The sequence below is a fragment of the Ooceraea biroi genome, chromosome 1 (genome assembly GCF_003672135.1).
Source record: "Ooceraea biroi isolate clonal line C1 chromosome 1, Obir_v5.4, whole genome shotgun sequence".
NCBI classification, from domain to species: domain Eukaryota; kingdom Metazoa; phylum Arthropoda; class Insecta; order Hymenoptera; family Formicidae; genus Ooceraea; species Ooceraea biroi.
The window spans coordinates 20,395,214-20,418,719 of record NC_039506.1 but is presented as its reverse complement, the minus strand read 5'-3'; the positions used below and the strand labels follow the sequence as shown (position 1 = coordinate 20,418,719).

General features: G+C 38.4%; 3 protein-coding genes across 3 annotated transcripts; all 3 read right to left on the bottom strand.

Moving 5' to 3' along the window:
- Window positions 1-7,247: 7,247 nt before the first annotated feature.
- LOC105278060 lies at window positions 7,248-16,134 on the bottom strand. Its single transcript, XM_026969715.1, has 16 exons — window positions 14,838-16,134; window positions 14,271-14,641; window positions 13,913-14,147; window positions 13,607-13,826; window positions 13,218-13,528; window positions 12,027-12,356; window positions 11,529-11,900; window positions 11,177-11,260; window positions 10,859-11,078; window positions 10,607-10,780; window positions 10,421-10,497; window positions 9,279-9,767; window positions 8,817-9,181; window positions 8,471-8,693; window positions 8,153-8,372; window positions 7,248-7,919 (listed from the first exon to the last, which is right to left on the bottom strand). The coding sequence occupies exons 1-16, from the start codon at window positions 15,301-15,303 to the stop codon at window positions 7,610-7,612; spliced, it is 4,467 nt and encodes a 1,488-aa protein (XP_026825516.1). The 5' UTR covers window positions 15,304-16,134; the 3' UTR covers window positions 7,248-7,609.
- Window positions 11,311-13,192, bottom strand: LOC113561850. The gene has a single exon (XM_026969268.1). It carries the CDS (start codon window positions 12,487-12,489, stop codon window positions 11,956-11,958), a length of 534 nt encoding a protein of 177 aa, XP_026825069.1. The 5' UTR covers window positions 12,490-13,192; the 3' UTR covers window positions 11,311-11,955.
- Window positions 16,135-17,514: 1,380 nt separating the features above from the next.
- On the bottom strand, window positions 17,515-20,137 carry LOC113561846 (UDP-glucuronosyltransferase 2B1-like). The gene is made up of 5 exons (XM_026969257.1): window positions 19,573-20,137; window positions 18,918-19,288; window positions 18,567-18,789; window positions 18,247-18,466; window positions 17,515-17,916 (listed from the first exon to the last, which is right to left on the bottom strand). The coding sequence occupies exons 1-5, from the start codon at window positions 20,084-20,086 to the stop codon at window positions 17,610-17,612; spliced, it is 1,635 nt and encodes a 544-aa protein (XP_026825058.1). The 5' UTR covers window positions 20,087-20,137; the 3' UTR covers window positions 17,515-17,609.
- Between the last annotated feature and the right edge of the window lie 3,369 nt (window positions 20,138-23,506).

Genomic DNA, 23,506 nt, shown 5'->3' with positions numbered 1-23,506 from the left:
CACAGCACCTGAAAAAATATGTACTGTAAAATCTTACGTTATATGATCTATGTTCAGATAGAATATTACACTGGATTATACTTACTCAACTATTCTTTTCCATATGAATATACTAATTATTTGATTGTTAGTGCGGAAGTGAGGTATGATAACAACTGGCGCTACCTACGTACATCATCTAGCGAAAATTATTTGTTACAGTAACTAAGATAATTGCAACATAAATGGATTTGCTCTATGAACAAGTAATAAATGCTTTCACACACCACTTTTTTGCTGCATTAGCAAATTTGCTTATTTAAAATGCCTAATTTTTTCAGCAAGCTATAGGTTAGCTGAATCAACAAAACTATTTTTTTCCGTGTAGTCATGTACACTACCGTCAAAAAGTTTAAGACCAAAGTAATAAATAGAGATTAAGATAGAAATGACATGATATTTCTTCTGACTGTTTCTTCTTTGATAAATAGCTATATAATCATATTTAATATTATAAAAGTAAAGTGAGATAACATTATCTTTTGGGGATGAAATTATAGAATTAAATCTATTAATTTCTTTGAACCCAAACCAAAGGGCGTCTTTTTGATGGTAGTGTATATCAGTCCGGACTACGACAGATAAGTACAATGCGTATGGGATATAAACAAAGAGATAATGTAAAATAAAAAAAAACGATGAAATAGTTGATGATTGGAATTAGTTATTTTGAGCGTTTTTGCAAACTTTAATTTATAATTTGTAAGTTATTATTTAATAACATCGTAATTTACTTGAAAAGGAAAAATTTTAGTTAGATTCTTGTTGATATCCAGTTAGAAGAATATCAGTTTAGTGAGCGAACTGTCGTTTCTTAAACGATATCCATATCAAATATTGTAATAGTTAAGCATTCTTCTAGAGAAGTTGATAACAGTCACAATAGAAACGTACAATACGAAATAGGGTGTAAAGAAAAATAAAAGGGACGCAACAAATGCCACAACAGCGAAAACTTTAATGATGTCCATATCGTTGATACCACAGTTTGTCGCTTTCGCTGAATCGCAGATGACTTATCCCTTTGTGACGCATTACGTATTCCACCCACCATATAGTGTTTTCGAGACTGTTATACGGTCCTTGGACAGCTCGCTTAGATATGCCATCCGTTCTTTATAGCTGAACACACATCAAATTGAGAAATCTACTTAGTCTACTTACAACTACTTAGTCAAATTTTCAACTTGGTTAACTGTAAGATATCTTTTATCATTCAGAATCTGATGAATAGCCGTGTTGAGACGTTATATGCTTACCTCGCTTAATTTGAGAAGAATCACTGCCCTTAACGAGGCCAATCGTTGCATTCGATTTGTCTGTTCGCACATATAATGGGGAAGTGGTTTCTTAAAAGTAGGATCGCGTAATGGACAGTACTCTGCAATCCACCCTGATAAATAAACAGCCTGATATTGGGATATGTTATAAGAAATAAGGCAATCAACGCAGCGTCTTGTAGAAATGATCAGTTCGGATTTGAGTATCGGATAATAACTTTCATATTTTTAATTTTACTAAGTATATCCTGCTGCTGGAAACCATTTTGAGATAAATGCATTGTCGAACTTCCCTGGCAATTAGTCGCACTCGAATTTCCCCAAACTATTTTATAGGGTAACTTTGAAAATACTTCGACGAAACTTCCCACAATTACTTTTGGCAAGCTGCGGCAGCTGATAGTGGTTCCGAGACTTACATAAATAAATCCTTCCGTCGCCTCATCAAGGAATAGTCTCAAATCCTTCGTCGCAGATGCAAATTAATCACAAGTTTTAAGCATTATTATGAGACATGAAGTTAGCAATAATTGTCCGATAGTTTGGATCAGTTACCACGCGAGATAGCAATCGTCTGACGTATTACGTACTTGTGGTAGCAATGGAGGTGTTTTCTGTACGTGAAAATTGGTAAAAAATATGGTTTGGCTGCTCCTGTCTGGCATACGCGTGTAGCGGATTCTCATTGACCAGTAAGATACTCATATTTTTTACTATGTCGACAACATTTGGCGTGTCACTTCCGAAGTATTCCTTCATCTTTTCCTGCTCCCTGACCACATTATTGTGAGTTCAGTAATACAGGTAGCTCCACATGTCGATGAAGTTTTGCAGTCTTTGCCAGAACGACGAGTTTTCCTCGACTAGCGTATTAATTTTCCAATTTGACGGATGCAACAGGAGAATAGGACTATCAAAGATATATATCGCTGGTGATTATCGCTGGTGAATGCCCAGGGACATGATCCTGTGCACCGAATCAAAATCGGTCGTCAATTTTCTTTTTGGCCTTCAAACGTTCGGTTTTCAATATTAATACAGATATTTTTTTATGCAATAAATTATTCTGCTTTCTAATAAATCTCACCTATGAGGGAAGCTTTAAATCTATACACCAAAGCAAACAGTGACAGGTCGCTTATTGCCTCTACGATAACAGCGTCGAACTTCTCGTCGTTGTCGCGTTTGTAAACTTTCTTAAATACAGGGTCATTGAAAATTCTTACGTTGATCTTGCCAATCATCGTGTACGACTGTCTGTAAACTTCCATAAATAGATTTCCTATCTCGTATCGTTGTAATTCGTGGCTATCGAAAAAACGTACGACAATCAATTTCCATGTAATTCTTTAACGTCGAGATTCTTACGAAAACGGGATGACGACCATCAACTTGTGCCCACGTTTGAAAAGGGCAAAACTAAAAGACCAGTAATGGTATTTCGCCATGTTTTTGGAAGCCTATCCAGTGCTTGATTCGTCAAAGCGTGACACATTCATTGATTGTGAGTTTACACTACATATACAAAAATTGTCTCAATGGTCGCTCCCAAAAAAATGGCGATGCGCAGAAGGGATCGACGCAAAGCGAAACAAATGATAGAGTGTTCCTACTAGTTATACTATGCGCATACTGTGCTAATAACCACCTGGATATTTCCGAATACTGCCATTCCTTAGTTATGGGAACTCGTATAAATAATCGCTCAAGAATCGTTACGTAGAGGAAAATTTTTTATTTTATGCTAAATTAGTGAAAAATGAGATGATAATCCTTGTAAAACAGTTATTTGTATTCCAATCTAGTCTAGTATGGTAATCATGTTTTAATCGTAATGATATGCTATCACATATGTACATCAGTACAAACCACGATAAATAAATGCGAGCTACACTGCAAAACATGTCCACTTTAAACATAACGGAAAAAAAGGAATTTTTTCCGCTTTAACTTTAAGTGTGAAATTAAAGCGGAATCATATATATATAGGGTGATTCGTATAAAGTGACCGATTTAATTATTAGTGATATTTCAAGACATATGAAAAAAAAGTTTATACCGATATGTTCAGTACAAAGGGGGACACCATGTAACGGATACGATTATTTTATGAGTGGAGGCGTTGAGGACATTTCAAAGTCAACTTCTTTTTTTAATGGGATGCTGTATTTTTTATTTTATAGAATAGTAGCCCTTTTTAATATAAATTCAATGATACATTACATAAAAACATTCAAGGTCAATCAAGGCCAAAAATACATGATAAAATAAAATTCAAATGTATGATCTGTATTTCCGTCTGTCGTTCGCTTTGGCTCTCAGTATGTCTATGTCTATGTTTATGAACTGTATTTTCTTTGGAAACTGCTATCATAATGTTATTGTTACGAAGGTTGTAAGGACAAGTGATGCTTACAAACGTTGTGAGTGCCAAAGAGAACGAGCCTTAGTATGAGATTAGTCGTAGCACTGAACGTAATGGCTATTTACAATAATTTACAAATTGTAGACATTTTGATAACTTTTGGTGAATGTGGAAAAAATGCAGCTGAAACTGCAAGAGTATTAAATGAACGATATCCAGATCAACATAGACATAGTGCCCGTTCAATATTACGGATTATATCACGAGCAAGACAATTTGGTACACTACAAGTAAGAAAAAACCGTCAACGATCACATTATGAAAGAGACAATGAAGCCAACGTAGTTGCCGTTTTGACAGCAGTTAATTTGGATTCGCATATAAGTATCCGTAGAATTTCAGAACAAACACAGTTGCCATTTTCTTTAATACAAAGAATTTTAAAGCATAGGCATTATCATACCATGTAAATCTTAATCAAGAGCTTCACGGGACAGATTTTCAAAATAGAACAAATTTTTGTGTTTGGGCTTGCCATATGGTAGAACAAAATCTACAATTTTTCCATACTGTTTGTTTTTCCGATGAAGTGACTTTTAAGAGTAATGGCTGTGTAAATTGGCATAATATGCATTATTGGTCAAGAGAGAATCCACATTGGATGAGGCAAATTGATAATCAACGTGTTTGGAGTATAAACGTTTGGTGCGGTATTTTGAATGGGCACATAATTGGACCTCATTTTTTCGATGGGACACTAAATGGTGCAATTTACTACAATTTCCTTGAGAACCATTTGCCACTATTGTTAGAAGATGTGGATTTACATACTCGAGGACAAATGTGGTTTCAACAAGATGGAGCACCAGCTCATTCTACTAGGGCATTATAAATTTTGTTGAATCAAAAATACCCACACCGATGGATCGGACGTAATGGATCTGTAGCATGGCCGCCTCGGTCACTTGACCTTACGCCCTTAGATTATTTTCTTTGGGGATATGTCAAAAGCATTATGTATTCTGAACCCCCAACAACTCGTGATAATATGATTGTTCGAATCACTGAAGCACTTGAAAATATTTCATCAGAGGTACTAAGAAGAGCAGTGGATCATTTGATACACAGAATTCATCTGTGTCGTCGAGTTCAAGGTCAAAACTTTGAACATTTATTGTGAAGACAGAAATACAGATCATACATTTGAATTTTATTTTATCATGTATTTTTGGCCTTGATTGACGTTGAATGTTTTTATGTAATGTATCCTTGAATTTATATTAAAAAGGGCTACTATTCTATAAAATAAAAAATACAGCATCCCATTAAAAAAAAAGAAGTTGACTTTGAAATGTCCTCAACGCCTCCACTCATAAAATAATCGTATCCGTTACATGGTGTCCCCCTTTGTACTGAACATATCGGTATAAACTCTTTTTTCATATGTCTTCAAATTTCACTAATAATTAAATCGGTCACTTTATACGAATCACCCTGTATATATATACAGGGTGTCCCATTTTATATTTGTCAGTAAAATATTTCGATACGACGTCGTTTCAGAGAAAAATGTTTCAGACAAAAGTTATGTGGCTTCGAGGGGGCAAGATGATGATATTCTCAATTTAATTGCAGATAGCGCCACTTTCGAGATTTCATCATGGCGACCATTGTTTTAAGTGGAAGTCGATTTTTCTCTCTAAGTGAAAGTTGTAGCTGATAATGAGACGAATACAACGGTTTTTTGTTTTTTGAAATTGGACCATTTTTCAGTGAGTTACAACGTTCCAAAGTATACTGTTTTATAATTTAAGTATACACATAAACCAAATCTTGTATCGAAAAATGTTTCTTACAAAAGTTTTATGACTTCAAGGGGGACATAAGATGCTTACCTCACATTAATAAAGCACCCCGAAGGGAACAGAAACCTACTACGTCCACGCCGTTGTTCCTGGGTAGCGCTAAAAGTAGGATAGTTGATAGAACGGTACACTTTGGGTAATGCAAATGCCGGCAGTATTGTAACTTGTAGTTCTCATAACTCGAATAATATTTAACGAAAAAATACTTTATTATAGTGTTTTGAAAAGCTCTCGAGGTAAGCTACAAGAGATAATGAGAAATAAAGAGATCCATTAAAAAAAAAGTTAACCTTCACATAAACCTTGACAGGTGCACCCAAGGTCAAATCAGTGGCAGCATCTTATATCCCCCTTGAAGTCATAAAACTTTTGTAAGAAACATTTTTCGATACAAGATTTGGTTTATGTGTATACTTAAATTATAAAACAGTATACTTTGGAACGCTGTAACTCACTGAAAAATGGTCCAATTTCAAAAAACAAAAAACCGTTGTATTCGCCTCATTGTCAGCTACAACTTTTACTTAGAGAGAAAAATCGACTTCCATTTAAAAAAATGGCCGCCATGATGAAATCTCGAAAGTGGCGCCATCTATAATTAAATTGAGAATATCATCATCTTGCCCCCTTCGAACCAAACGACTTTTGTCTGAAACATTTTTCTCTGAAACGACGTCGTATCGAAATATTTTACTGACAAATATAAAATGGGACACCCTGTATATATATATATACAGTCTGGTAATCTCTGTGCAACCGATTAATGGTATATAGTTCAGACCTAACTGAGTCAAAAAGTCCTCTACCATTTTGCAATTTGCGCAATAGGTAACGAGTTATTAATTGTTAAAAATCGCTGTATTAGTCCGGCCTACCGCCGAATGCAACCGCGCGGCGAGATGCGACCGCCTAGCGATCGAAGTTGCTAGGCGCGAGAATTGTTTATTACAAATGGCATGCCTAGCCATTGTCACTGCGATCGTTAGGCACTCGATCGCTAGGCGGTCGCATCTCGCCGCGCGCTTGCATTCGACGGTAGGCCGGACTAATACAGCGATTTTTAACAATTAATAACTCGTTAACTATTGCGCAAATTGCAAAATGGTAGAGGACTTTTCGACTCAGTTAGGCCTGAACTATATGCCATTAATCGGTTGCACGGAGATTACCAGACACCCTGTATTATAAAGGATGTGATCATCGGTTACGATTTCGGTCATACATATTTAAAGCGGACGAAAATAACGTAATTATGGCAACTCGCAATATGGCAGCAGCGTGAATTTCTTCTGATCATCTTTATAGTTGTAGAGTTACATGGTTATAAAGTGTTAGACATATATTTTTGTCTAATCGTCGTAATCCAAGCAATATGGGAATCGATCAACGTGGTAATCCTCGAGACAAATGTACCGCATGTGATTGTGACGAATTTGAATTGCCATCGGATGATCAGACAAATATATAATATATATATATATATATATGATTCCGCTTTAATTTCACACTTAAAGTAAAAGCGGAAAAAATTCCTTTTTTTCCGTTATATTTAAAGTGGACATGTTTGCAATGTACATATTAAAGCGATAAATGTACATAAAACAAATCATGGAAGTAATTGTCGTTGGAATTAGTTGGGCGTCTTTGTGAGCATTAATATTTAGTTTATGAATTACCTGTTAGTAAAATTACAAGTTAGAAGAAAAATTTTATTTTTGCGTATATCAGTTTCCTGTTTAGTCCTGTTTACTCTAAATTTAATGAGAGAATTGTCATTTTTCAGACCGACACCAAATATGGTAAGTTAATAAACTATCATTTATTTCTATGATTGTTGCTCAATAGCATACGCATATTCCGCACATAACTTATAATACAAAATTGATGTGCTAACTGTCCTATTACAATTTACTGAACATTCAGTAGATTCCATAAATATTCTAATCAATCAGCTGTATTTCAAGATTTCTACAATATGATTTCAAGCGATTTAAAGTAATGCAAACAGTAAATTGGTTAAAAATAGTTTAATTAGATCGGTATGGTTACATACGCATATATTATTGCATTTTAAATTTGATGTTTGGATAGTGAATATTCTTATAGAGTTGATAATAGCCGCAACAGAAACGTAAAATACGAAATAGAGTGTAAAGAGAAATAAGGGACATGACGAATGCCACAACAGCGAGAAACCCAATGATGTCCATATCGTATCGTTGATACCACGGCTTGTCGCTTTCGCTGAATCGCAAATGACTTATCCCTTTGTGACGCATTACGTATTCCACCCACCATATAGCGTTTTCGAGACTGTCGTACGGTTGATCCTTGGACAGCTCGCTTAGATATACCATCCGCTCTTTATAACTGAACACACGTCAAATTGAGAAATCTACTTAATCTACTTGTTAGTATACTTAGGCCGGTATTCATAGTCAGATCTTATATTTAAGACCGCCTTAATTTCATCTGCAGATGTTGTATGGATTATTTCATTGGCTATGGAGTATCTGAAGAAACACTTAAGACATTCTAAATATAAGATCCGACTATGAATACCGGCCTTAGTCAGGTTTTCAACTTGGTTAGGTGTGAGATACCTTTTATCATTCAAAATCTGATGAATGGCCGTGTTGAGGCGTTCCTTGTTTAATTCGTTTAATTTAAGAAGAATCGCCGCCCCTAACGAGGCCAATCGTTGAATTCGACTTGCCTGTTCGAATATAATGGGAATTCCTAAAAGTGGGACTGCATAATGGACAGCTTCTTCGGTACTCTGCTGTCCACCCTGATAAATAAACAGCCGGATGTTGGGATGAGCTGCAAGAAATAAGGTAATTACCGTGGCGTCTAGCACAAATCAATGATCGATTCGGCATTTAAATATTGCATAATAACTTTTACACTTTCAATTTTACCGAGTATACCCTGTTGTGGGAACCATTGTGACATAAGTGCATTATCGAGCTTTCCTGGCAATTCGTCGCACTCGTATTTCCAAACTATTTTATAACGTAACTTCGAAAATACTTGGATGAAGTTTCCTACAATTTCTTTCGGCACGTTGCGACAGCTGACAGTGGTTCCGAGACTCACGTAAAGAAATCCTTCCGTTGCATCATCAAGGAATTGTCTCAAGTCCTTCGTCAATGCAAATCGTAAGTTTTACATATTATTTAATTACGAGACATAAAATTGGCAATAACCATTAGATATTTTCAATCAATTTCAAGCGAGATAATAATTATTTGAGCAGTTACTTACTTCCGGTAGCAATGGAGGTGTTTTCTGTATGTGAAAACCGGTAAAGAATATCACGTTTGGCTGCTCCGGTCTGGCATACGCGAATAGCGGATTTTCATTGACCAGGAAGATGCTCATATTTTTTACTATGTCGATGACGTTTGGTGTGTCACTTTCGAAGTTTTCCTCGATCCCGTTCCGTACCGCATTATGATGAGTCCAATAATACAGGTAACTCCATACGTCGATGAAGTTTTGCAGTCTTTGCCAGAACGACAGATTCCCCTCGACCAACGTGTTAACTTCCCAATTTGACGGATGCGATGGGAGAATAGGGCTACCAAAGATATATCGATGGTAATTATGAATGCCCAGGGATAAAATTCCTGCGTAATGGATTAGAATCAGACTTGGTTTTAGGGTATTCTTAATAAAGATATTGTTTTTACTAGGAGATCGATTTTTCCTTCCAGAAAATCTCACCTATGAGTGGAGCGTTAAATCTATGCGCCAAAACATATAGAGACAAGTCACTCATCGCCTCTATGATAACTGCGTCGAATTTTTCGTTATTGTCTTTCCTGCAAATCTTCTTGAATTCCGGCACAGTGAAGAAATTTGCGACGATCTCGTTCGTTATCATAAACATCTGCCTGCATGATTCCATCTGCGAGATTTTCCATCTCGCATCATTGTAATCCGTGATCCTCGAAAAAATGTGCGACATGTCAATTTCCGTGTAATTTTTTAATGTCGGATCCTTTAACGGAGACGGGGTGACGACCACTAGCTCGTGTCCACGTTTGAGAAGAGCTAAACTGAATGATCGGTGAACCACTTGATGACTAAAGAAAGGTGCGCCCGTAAGGATAAGGATTCTTGCGGCACTCGCCGGCAGCGGCAATTGGAATAAAATCACGTATAGTGCGCTAATAACAGTCCGCATTTTGTGTTTCAGAAAACTACCGCTTCCTAGTTATGGAGCCTCGTATAAATAAACGCTCCAGAACCATTACGAAATGAAAACGTTTTTGTTTTATGCTAAATTAATGAAAAATGGAATACTAATCGATGCAAATTAGTTATTTGTAGTCGTCAGTTATTTGTAGTCATATGTAAATTATGTTTTAATTAGACATATCCTATCACGTATATCCATATGAACTATGATAGATAAGTGCAATATGTGTGCCATATATCAAAACGATAGTACAAAATAGAAAGAAGACGGTGAAGTGTTAACGATTGGAATTAATTGCGCGCTTTTGCAAACCTTAACTCATAATTTGTATGTATTTCTTAACAACGTCACAAATTGTTTGCAAAGGGAAATTCTAATTAGATCCTTGGCAATTAAACGAGTGTCAGTTTAATGAGCAAATCGTCGTTTCTAAGACCATCCTTGATCAATTATTAGTTCTTTAAGTGTTACTCGATTGTGGATGCACGATATGCACCTAATTTAAATAAAAACAAGAGGCCATTTATTCGCTGATTGTTTCCATTATTGTCCAATGAATATTCGGTACATTGATACATATTCTAATATTACCACTTATATTTAGTTAAAGAATTGCTATGGTTTGAGCTGATTTGAAATAATAGGACCTTCGTCAAAGATTTACTCAGATTGTTGCGATCACACAGATACACAGATTGCGATACACAGATGTCATTGTATCTTTGATTTGGCATTACTATACTGAAAATTATGACAGGGAATCTGATAATAATGGTAAATAAAACGCAAAATTCGAAATATAGTGTAAAAAGAAATAAGGAACGCGACGAATGTCATAACAGCGAGAAACCCAATGATGTCCATATCGTATCGTTGATACCACGGCTTGTCGCTTTCGCTGAATCGCAGGTGACTTATCCCCTTGTGACGCATTACGTATTCTACCCACCATATGGCATTCTCAAGACTGTCGTACGGTTGATCCTTGGATAGCTCGCTTAGATATGCCATCCGCTCTTTATAACTAAACACACATCAAATGAGAAATCTACTTAGTCTACTTATTGTTAATCAGATTTTCAACTTGGTTAGGTGTGAGTACCTTTTATCGTTCAAAATCTGATGAATGGCCGTGTTAAGGCGTTCCTTGCTTAATTCGTTTAATTTGAGAAAAATCGCCGCCCCTAATGAGGCCAATCGTTGAATTCGACTTGCCTGTTCGAACATAATGGGAATTCCTAAAAGTGGGACCGCGTAATGGATAGCTTCCTCAGTACTATGCACTCCACCTTGATAAATAAACAGCCTGATGTTGTGATGAGCTGCAAGGAATAAAGCAATTACCGCAGCGTTTTTCGTAAATGGATGATCAATTCGGCATTTGAATATTGCATAATAATTTTCACACTTTTAATTTTACCGAGTATGCCCTGATGCGGAAACCATTTTGAGATAAATATATTGTCGAGCTTTCCTGGGAATTCGTCGCACTCGTATTTCCAAACTATTTTAAAAGGTAATTTCGAAAATACTTCAATGAAATTTCCTATAATTTCTGTTGGCAAGTTGTGACAGCTGACAGTAGTTCCAAGACTTACGTAAATAAATCCTTCCGTCGCGTCATCAAGGAATCGTCTCAAGTCCCTTCGTCATCAATGCAAATTAATCACAAGTTTTACGTATTAGTTCATTGCGAAAATTGGCAATAAGTGTTGGATATATTGGATTTAACGTGAGATTTCACGCAAGATAATAATCGTTTGAGCAGTTACATACTTTTGGCAGCGTTGGGGGTGTTTTCTGTATCTGAAAGCCGGAAAAGTATATCACGTTTGGCTGCTCCGGTCTGACATACGCGAATAGCGGGTTTTCATTGACCAGTACGATGCTCATATTTTTTGCTATGTCCATGGGGTCCGGCGTGTCACTTCCAAAGTATTTCTCAACCCTTTTCCGTGCCGTGACCACATGGTGTGACCAGGCATACAGGTATCCCCACACGTCAATGAAAGTTTGCAGTTTTTGCCAGAACGACGGGTATCCCTCGACTAGCGTGTTAACTTCCCAATTTGACGGGTGTGACGGAAGCATAGGACTAGCAAAGATATATCGTTGAAAATTATGAAAACCCATAGGCGTGAGTCCTGCGCAATGGATCAAGATCAGTTTCAGGTTTCTATCTTGGTTGTCAGACAGATTTTAGGGCAATCTTAAGACAGATATTTCTTTTAAGAAATAAATTATTCTCCTTTTCAATCTGCAAATTTCACCTATGAGGGGAGCGTTAAATCTGTGCGCCATACTATATAGCGACAGATCGCAAATCGGTTCCATCATAATCGCGTCGAATTTCTCGCCGCTGTTGCGTCTGTAAATCTTCTTGAATTCAAGATTATCCCAAATTGTCCCCATGAACTCGGTCGTTATTGTAAACACCTGTCTGCACGATTCCATCTGCGATATTTTCCATTTTGCGTCGTTGTACTCCGTGATTATTGAAAAACCGTACGATACGTCAATTTTTGTGTAATTCTTTAATGTCGGATCCTTTAATGGAGCCGTTGTGACGATCACCAATTCGTGCCCGCGTTTGTGTAAGACTAAATTTAACGTACGGTAAATTAATTGATGACTAAGAAAAGGTACGACCGAAAGGCTAAGAATCCTGCCGGTATTCACCGACAACGACAGTGAGAACAAAATCACATATAGTACGCAAACCACCGCCCGCATTTTGCGTTTCCGAAAACTACCGCTCTTTAGATATGGGGACTGATATAAATAATCGTCCAAGAATCATTACGAAACGAAAAATTGTTTTTTTATGTTAAATCAAGGCAAACTAGTATAATCGATGCGAATGAGTTATTTATATACTAATCATATGTTAATCATGTTTTAGTTATATTACCGTATACTATAGTCATGTACATATCAATCCGGACGACGACAGATAAGTGCAATGTGTGTGCCATATATCAAAACGATAGTAAAAAATAGAAAGAAGTCGGTGAAGTAGTTAACGATTGGAATTAGTTGCGCGCTTTTGCAAACCTTAACTTATAATTTGTATGTATTTCTTAAACACGTCACAAATTATTTGCAAAGGGAAATTCTAATTAGATCCTCCTGGCATCCAATTAAACAAGTGTCAGTTTAGTGAACAAATCGTCGTTTTTAAGACCATCTTTGACCAATTATTAGGTATTTTCATGTTATTCGATTGCAGATGCACAATATGCACCTAATTGGAATAAAAATCAGAGAAACATTTATTCGCTAATTGTTTCCATTATTGTCCGATGAATATTCGGTACATTGATACATATTCTAATATTATCACTATACTTAGTTCAAGAATTGCTATGGTTTGAGCTGATTTGAAATAACAGGACCTTCGTCAAAGATTTACTCAGATTGTTGCGATCACACAGATACACAGATTGCGATACACAGATGTCATTGTATCTTTGATTTGGCATTACTATACTGAAAATTATGACAGGGGATCTGATAATAATGGTAAATAAAACGCAAAATTCGAAATATAGTGTAAAAAGAAATAAGGAACGCGACGAATGTCATAACAGCGAGAAACCCAATGATGTCCATATCGTATCGTTGATACCACGGCTTGTCGCTTTCGCTGAATCGCAGGTGACTTATCCCCTTGTGACGCATTACGTATTCTACCCACCATATGGCATTCTCAAGACTGTCGTACGGTTGATCCTTGGATAGCTCGCTTAGATATGCCATCCGCTCTTTATAACTAAACACACATCAAATGAGAAATCTACTTAGTCTACTTATTGTTAATCAGATTTTCAACTTGGTTAGGTGTGAGTACCTTTTATCGTTCAAAATCTGATGAATGGCCGTGTTAAGGCGTTCCTTGCTTAATTCGTTTAATTTGAGAAAAATCGCCGCCCCTAATGAGGCCAATCGTTGAATTCGACTTGCCTGTTCGAACATAATGGGAATTCCTAAAAGTGGGACCGCATAATGAATAGCTTCCTCGGTACTCTGTAACCCACCCTGATAAATAAACAGCCTGATGTTGTGATGAGCTGCAAGGAATAAAGCAATTACCGCAGCGTTTTTCGTAAATGGATGATCAATTCGGCATTTGAATATTGCATAATAATTTTCACACTTTTAATTTTACCGAGTACACCCTGCTGCGGGAACCATTTTGAAATAAATGCATTATCGAGCTTTCCTGGCAATTCGTCGCATTCGTATTTCCAAACTATTTTATAAGGTAACTTTGAAAATACTTGGATGAAGTTTCCTACAATTTCTGTCGGCAAGTTGTCACAACTGACAGTAGTTCCGAGGCTCACGTAAATAAATCCTTCCGTTGCATCATCAAGGAATTGTCTCAAGTCCTTCGTCAATGCAAATCGTAAGTTTTACATATTATTTAATTACGAGACATAAAATTGGCAAGAACCATTAGATATTTTCAATCAATTTCAAGCGAGATAATAATTATTTGAGCAGTTACTTACTTCCGGTAGCAATGGAGGTGTTTTCTGTATGTGAAAACCGGTAAAGAATATCACGTTTGGCTGCTCCGGTCTTGCATATGTGAGCGCCGGATTCTCATTGACCAGCAAAATGCTCATATTTTTTACTATATCGACGACATTTGGTGTATCACTTCCGAAATATTCCTCAGCTCTTTTCTGCTCCGTGATCGCATTATTGTGAGTCCAGTAATAGAGGTAGCTCCATACGTCGATAAAGTTTTGCAGTCTTTGCCAGAACGATGGGTTTCCCTCGACCAGCGTATTAATTTCCCAAGTTGATGGGTGTGACGGAAGCATGGGACTACCAAAGATATATCGCTGATAATTATGAATGCCCAAAGACATGATTCCTGCGTAATGGATCAAGATCAGATTTCAGTTTCTGTTGTCCCGATTGTCAGAAAACGTTCAGTTTTCAGGACAAATACAGACTCACTCACTCTCACTCTTACTCTCACTCTCACACACACACACACTCTCTCTCTCTCTCTCTCTCTCTTTCTGTTTTACGCTAGATTAAATATTCTTCCTTTTAATAAAATTCACCTATGAGGGGAGCTTTAAATCTATGCGCTACAGCGAATAACGATAGGTCGCTTATCGCCTCTACAATAACAGCGTCGAACTTTTCGCCGTTGTCGCGTCTGTAAATCTTCTTGAATTCTGGATTGTCGAAAAATTTTGCGGTGATTTCGGTCGCTGTCATAAACGCTTGTCTGCACGATTCCATCTGCGACGATTTCCATCTTCTGTCATTGTAATCCTTCGTAACTCCGATCAAAAAAACATCCGACACATCAATTTCTGTGTAATTCTTTAACGTCGGATCCCTTAACGGAGACGCGGTGAGCACGACCAACTCGTGCCCGCGCTTGTGTAGGGCTAAATTGAACGCACGATGAACCACTTGATGACTAAAAAACGGTGCCCCCGTAAGAATAAGAATCCTTTCGGCATTCGCCAATAGCCGTAAGATCACAATTATACATATTGCGCTAATACCCGTCCGCATTTTGCGTTTTCGAATACTATCATTTTTTAGTTATGAGCACTCGTATAAATAATTGCTGCAGAGCCATTACGTAGCGAAAAATTGTTCGCTTTATGTTAAATCAGTGTAAAATGGGACGATAATGAATGCAAATTATATTTTAGTCATTTGTAAATCATATTCTAATCATTTCAATATATATGCGCTGTCATCGCATATATCACTGCGATAATTTAATCCATTACGCGTGTTATATTATTTCATCAGTTTTATTAATTTTTGATAACACTATAAGTGATGTGAGAGAGAAAATAAGATAGGCTCGTTAGAACAACTAAATCAACTTTAATTGCACGAGGTCTGAAATATAATTGAACCGCTAAGAAAGACAAAGGCGCTCGCCACACATAAAACTAAAACAAAAGAAACGAAAAGATATCTCCAAGGCCTAACAGCGCCACTTATAACTAACATAAATTAATCTGCTTTACCGACACGCATTAAACCGCTACAACAAATTTTTATAAGGATATTACATTATCAAAGCAGTAATGTAAATTAGAAAAAAACCGAGGAGATAATTGACGGTTAGAATAGGTAGCGCGAGCTTTAATATTTAACTTGAATTATTCTTTGGAATGGGGGATTACAAATTAGTTAAAAGAAAAATTTCACTGAAATCCCTATAAGTATCCAGTTAGAGAAGTATCAATTTAGTGAGAGAAATGTCTCTTTTAAGACCGTACGCATATCAATCATGAATTATTTTCACGTTTCTCGATTGCGCATACACGATGTGCATGTAATTAAGAAAATTCATTCGTCGATTGTTCCATTACTGTCCGATGAATATTCAATCAGTTCGATAAATATTCTAATCGAGCTGCTATATTTATTTCCAGAATTCTATAACTATGATTTGAGATAATTTGAAATAACACATACAGGAAATTCGTCAAAAACAGTTTAATCACATTGTTACAATATACGCAGGTGTTGGTGCATCTTTGATTTGGTGCAAAGAGATTGAGAATTATCACAAAGGATTTGATAGTAGCCGTAAGTAAAACGTAAAATCTAAAATAGGGCATAAAGAGAAATAGCTACAAATGCCGCAATAGCAAAGAATCCGATGATGTCTCAGTTGTATCGTTGATACCATGGCTTGTCGCAAAAACTATCTCGCAAAAAGAGTGTTCTGTTCTGACGTACTTGATCTACTGATTAAAAACTTTAATACGTTTAACAAAATACTTATAGACACCGTGTTAATGCAAGTATACGCGGAATCACGTTTCGTTCCTTAACAATTATGCAATAACGAGATTTATATTAATCGTAGAATACGAAAGAGATTTTGGAATGGGTCTTCCAGTGCTATAATGCTTAATGCAATTGTTGGCTATTTACGATCTATCATCACATTGGATATAAAAGCGTTAAAACGATCGTGTGGACATTCTCATAAATCTGTTGGCACCATAAATCGCCCGGTCAGAATATATTTAAAAGCATGCTCCGGTAACAGGCGGCGATAAGTTTTCTCAGATCGTACGTTTCCCCATCTCTTGTTTCCGTATCGATTAAAGAGGCCGTATATCTTAATAAATTGCGCATTAGCTGCCACTCGCGTCGACACCACCCACTGCGCGCACCCCGGGTCCATAATTTCAAAAGTTTCGCAATTTCATGCATTATTTATGCAGACAGATCATGACAGGAAATCGAATTTTTGTCTGCAAGATCGAGTCAGCGTTGTTTCCCGCTCGTATTGGTTGGATATCAGATTTTTATGCATTCAAGATTCAAATGTCGGTAGTCTAGAATTTCTTGATTATCGTGAATGGTTTTCGATATGGAAATACTATTATATTTGTCACCGTCGATCGCAAAGCGTTTCTCCGTGTAAATTCCCAGCCGTTTTTGTTGTCTCACTAGAACCAATTTGATTCACAAGCTAAAAATTATTAATTACATATTCTATTACATTTACTACTTACATATAATTAACATTTACATTTACATAATTACTACATATAATACTATTTCCATAATTACTGAAATTGAAACTGAATACATATCTATAATAGTATCAGTTACTTTCAGTGCACGTTGTTCTATAACGCAGGCACGATGCGTACATAATTAAGAAAATTAATTCACTGACTGTTCCATTACTGATGAATTGGTTCCATAAATATTGCAATCCAGTCATTATATAATATTTCAAGATTTCGACGATATAGTTTAATATAATTTGAAATAACGTACACAGGAAATTCGTTACAAATAATTTAACCACATTGGTACAAACATGTACATAGGTATTATTCCATTTTCGCTCTGATATACTTAGAATTATCACAAAGGATTTTACAGTAGCTGTAAACGAAACGTAAAATCTGAAATAGGACATAAAGAGAAATAAGGGATGCTACGAATGCCGCAACAGCAAGGAATCCGATGATGTCCCAGTCATATCGTTGATGCCACGGCTTGTCGCCAAGGCCATCTCGCAGAAAGGATGTCCCGTTCTGACGCATCACGTACTCGATCCACGATATCGCATTCTGAAGGCTATCATACGGCCTATCCTTATAACGTCTACTCAGTTGCATCATCTGATTTTTGTATCTGAAGGTAAGAAGTTAGCATTATTGCGTTATTTAATCTCTTCGGCTAAATTTTCATTATGTTAAGCCAAGATGTTGTAATAACGATTGTTAACCGTCCAAAAGGCATGGAACATTTTACTCGTATCACGTCTTATAAATGACAATATGCAGAGATAAAATGTAACACACACATTTCTTGATTTATTTAAAGAAAAATCAAGGAAAAAGTGATTTAGCAAGTACCGGCAATTATAAAGAATGTGAGTGCTAGTCACTTATCACGGATAGTCTTGTGACTGCCTCCAGCATTTGAATGGTTAACAGATACACGTTTTAAACCGTACGGTACCTCTTGTTGTTTATAACTTCATGCACAGCAGCTTGAATGCTCTCTTCTGAAATTGTACTATGCTGAAGATGGAGTCCGACACCCCACCTTACCATAATTTGTACGTTGTGCGCTTGATCCCATATGACTGGACACCCTATGATAGGAACTCCGTAATAAACGGTTTCCTCGGTGCTTTGCATGCCTCCTTGGTAAATAAATAGCTTGATATTTGAGTGAGCTATGAACAAGAAAATCAAGTTATGAGGTTTACGAAGTTTTGATACGCAAGAGACACGGGAATCATGAGATTCCCATAAGACTGTAGCGCACGGCATTACCGAGAATGCCTTGCTGCGGCAGCCACTTGGACGTCATTATATTGTTGAACTTGCTGGGTAGCATATCGGGATCGATTTTCCAGAGGATTCTGTATGGTAGCTTGGATAACGCCGCGACGAATTTCATGAACATATTATTCGGTAAAAGCTTCCAGTCGACTGAACTTCCGAAACTGACGTAAATAAATCCATCCTTCGCGCCGTCAAGGAATTGTTTCAAGTCCTGGTGAACGTAACGAGACATTGACAGTTATTACGGGTAAGGGTGATAACACACGGACGTTATTGAATCTCATTTGAGAAGCATCGCGGAGATATGACGTATTTGCGTGCGTGTATGCATGTATATACTTCGGGCAATGCGGGTGGCACTTTTGCGATGTGAAAACCATTGTAAAATATGATGTTGCTTTGCTCAGGCCGGCTGTGCGAAAGCAACGGATGCTTGTTGATGAGGTATATGCTCATGTTTCTCGTAATATCATCGATATATGGTATGTTGTCCCCTAAGTGTTTCCTCGCGATCGCATCCTCCTGAGGAGCATGAACGCTCGTCCAGTGATACATATGCATCCACGTGGAATAGAAGTTGATGAGTCTCCTCCAGAATGACATATTGTCCTCGACTGGCGAATCGATTTGCCAGTTGGAGATGTGCGACGGGAGAATCATGGATCCGAGCATGTACCGCATATTGTTGTATACGTCCAGGCTCGAGATACCTGTTACGTTGCTTTCTATTAGCACTATTTATATTATACAGCACATCATTCAATTTCGTCATTATTTTTTTTCAATATTATATGTGCTATACATGTTATGCATCTAAGCTACAAGGCGAATTATAGTTATAATTTATGAAAATTATAATTTTTAAGGTTTCTACTCAGAGTATACAAAGATAAAATTTTCCAAGAACATCCAAGAGCTACTAATTACTTTTAAGTAATAAGCTTAAAGCGTAAACGGATTATAATTGAACTCTTCTTGCTTTGGCAGTCCTTACCTATGAGAGGAGCATTAAATCTATACGCGAAAGCATTCAACGATATGGTGGGACCCTGTCCTACGATTACCACATCGAAGTGTTCACCACTGTCAACAGCGTACAACTTTTGCATCTCAGAATTCTCAAAGACTTTGCGGTTTAGGATGTGAAGCACGGACCATTGTATTTTTTCTGTTTCCACGTACGATGTATCCATACTCAGTCTGATATAATTATTGTGTGATCCTAAGAATTGTGTGATTTCTGGGTCATCTTCAAAAAAATACTTATAAAAATAACTCAGATCGATCTCCCTGTAATTCGTCAGAGAAGAATTTTTCATGGGATGCGTGGTGACCCACACAATCTCATGACCTCGTTTATTCAACTCTAACACTAAGCCGCGATACATTATTTGATGGCTGTAATTCGGGAGGTGCGTTATAATTAGTATTCGTTTGGCAAATGTCACATTATGCTGCACTATCACACACAGAAACACAAATATAAACGCGTACGCTGTATCTCGCATACTTTTGATTTTTATGAACGTCTCAGCGAACTGTTCTGCGCCAAGTTTGCGGAATTTATTTATATTGTCGAGGAGAAATACGTGTGCAATATATATTCCTAAAATTTCAAAATAACGGATGTGATAGTGAGTCAGTTAAAATGCGCATGATATGTTTGTGAAAGTGGGGCCTTCAAATATAAGTAGAAGTACGTATACTTTGAATTGTTAATTGAGAACGCACATCTGCATTATACATGTCGAGCAATATTTCGAAATGTCGAAATGTGTTTTTTGTGGTAATTGTTCTTAAAAGTTTCAATTTGCGATGCATTTACATGCGTGTCCATGGGACATTTGCGTTCGATAATGAAATGGAACTCCTGAATGCGGCGCACGCGATCGCTGCGAATATCACAGGTCTGTCTATCAGTTTTTCTCTCTTTCTCGCCGAAGAATATTATATTTCCGTCACCGTCAGAAGCGCGTTCCTCGTGCGTACAGTGACGCACCTTTTATTAATTCACGTTATCCGGAAAGGTAGCTTGGCGATGCACGACGTAAGCACCTGCGGCGTTTTTCCTCCATGTTCCCGTCATGCGAACATTATGAGAGGCTGCCTCGTACCCGCGCGAGTGCAACCGTGGCTGTCGGAAGCCACGAGACGCGAGAAAGACCACGATATGAGTGCGTCGAGAATCCGACATTTTGCATTATAACGTCAGGAGAAAAGCCCCGGCGGAAGAATTCAAGAGGACGTCAATAAAATCCGCTCGAGCGACGAGCCTCGAGTTGTTCTCTGTTACGCGTATTTTCATGAGAGGAGAGAGAGAGAGAGAGAAAGAGAAGCGATAACGAACGATTTTTGATTAGTACAGGAGGACGTTCACGTTGCAAGCTAGATTCTGACATGCCAACATACGGATTAATCTTGAAGATTAGCATCACGCTGCTTGGCTGTGATATCAATGCGCATGGCTATTCTCCCTCGCCTCCCCTTCGAACAGGGCGAGCTCTGAGTGAGCCCTGTATCGCGTAGACGTATGGTTCTCCATTTTTAGAAGGTTCTTTCTTTTAAATTTCCGCCCATCGTCCATTCCTGATAAATCGGCTGTGATTTGATCATGTTCACGGCTGGCGAAGGCTACATATCTATCTACAAGGCACCAGCATTTGAATTACAACGTTTGTTCAGCAGATCCCAATCGCGGAATATTCATCAGATTACGAGTGGCTGCCTGCTGCCGTTAACTGTTCCGGTAAGATCTGACGGGGTTGCGCGTTCCGTTTCGACATTTCGGTAACAATCTAATTTATTCCGTCGGTTCCCTCCGCGAGGGGACGACGCCGCTATCGCGGGCATGCAGATGAAAACTTCCGAGTAATATTAAACACCTGCCAAACTGGGGACAGTAAGGGCAGATTGCGGTATCACGGTTCGGGTACTGTACTATGTACGTAGTATTCTCGGTATGTGGCTCGGCGAAATGGAGTTACGAGTGCTTTTCGGGATATTATGTTTGAGTTCGTTCGCAATATACGTGTGCGTCACTAACTTTACGTGGTCGGTATCAAAGTAATGATGGCGGTCGTGTGGCTAAAGCACAATTACGGGCTCTCTCTCTCGTCGAGCTGGTAACGTCGGATTAAGCGCACGGCTAATCGTCAAAGGCGCGAAACTACGTGGGCACATCTACATTCGACATATTCTCGATCACGGGGAGAATTCCGTTCCGTTCGGAGCAGGAATATTTCTTACTCTCACTCGCGGCGCCGTTTCATGCTCGTACAACACGCGGGAAGCAGTGAGCCTCGATCGATTAATATTTGTTACGTCAACTTTAATATAGAGTAGCGCGTCGAGAGGCGGAACCGGCGGAGCAAAGAAATCTGACGTCCGGGGACGATAAGAATTCATCTAATTGAAGTATTTTAATTATTTCGTAGTTAAAGGGAAGTTCAGGGCGCGCGAGTGAATTTTAGTGAGTATCACAGGAACTTCAACTCGGACGACTCGTCGACTATTAAAAGGTAGTTAAATAAAATACCGGCTACCTTAGGAAATTACAAACGGAACGAAATATAATTACTTCGGAGGAAGCTTCATAGAAAATTCAGTGTTTAATTGCGATTTACGTTAAATTTCCACGCCCACCTGCCGGCCCGTCCAGCCACTCCTCGGATAAAAATAGTCTCCTAGGAAATGTTGTTCCAACAAAATAGGGAAAACGTTATCTGAAAATAATACACCGGCAACGACGGCGGTCGTTCGCGTCGCTTTTGCAAATACATTTTATATAAACATGCGTGTACGCATTTTTTCAGCCATCGCGACCGTGAGCGCAAATATGTGCTAATGCATGTGCATTGGTAAAACATCAATATTGTTTAAACATCACGTCAATGTCAAGCGTTCGACTGCACGAGTTAGATACCAATTGTGCAAACGTTGTCGGCTTGACACATCGAATCGTTGCAGTCGAAGAGATACGCGCTGGCCAAGCTAATCCGCTTGTATTTTACACATCATATTTTAATCAATTTAATCCCGTTCGCGTGCGCTTCGAAATTTATCCTAAACTTTACCGCTGCTGCAATCGGCATTAACGCGGCCATGAGTTCCCGGGTTTGAACGCCGTGGAGCATCACGCACCCCCGCGCCACGCTTCTGAGATCCTCAAGATCACCCTCGCGGCGAGGGTTCCACCGCAATTTATCTCCGTCGTCGGTGTACTCACCGCTGATTCGAGCACGGGAACGGCCGTGTTTGTACCTTCGATTCCGTCATTAAGGCAACACTCATGGTTTATTCAGATGACCGCACCGAGAGGCGCAAAGAGAGAGAGAGAGAGAGAGAGAGAGAGGGAGGAAAAGCGAGGAAGGCTGAGAGCGTGTAGGCGAAACTGTAGCCGGTGCGGCGTATCCGCATGTATACGGCACGGTACCTCCAGAGTCACTTGCTCATTCAGTTGATTACGTCGACCCGCAAGTATGGGCCCTTCCTTATGGCTAGGGGAGACCATAATCCCGCCATCGGCCGGCCTCTACGTCGTCGTCGTGCCGTTAGGTTGTTTGCGGGCGATCCCGGAATATCAGTTGACCCACAGCAGCATTTACGAGTTCAAACGAGAACCCTTCCCCGAACCCTCATGCCGACCAACCGCGCCGCATTTCGTATCAGTGTGCGCTTTTTTCGTAGAAACCGTTTTTCTCTCGGTGATATCGACGCTCGATGGAACCTCGTTTCGTTTATCTAACTATCTTTTCATGGGTTACGGCGCAAGTGCGATCAACGTGTACTGTAACGATCGTGTGGAAAAGTATCCTTATCTCGAGCGCAAATTTTTTCACGTAAACGTGGAGAACGCGCAGACGGGCGAGTGAAGACTGTTTAGCTGAGATGTAAGCCACCCCGCCTGTGGGCATCCACCTAACGAGTGG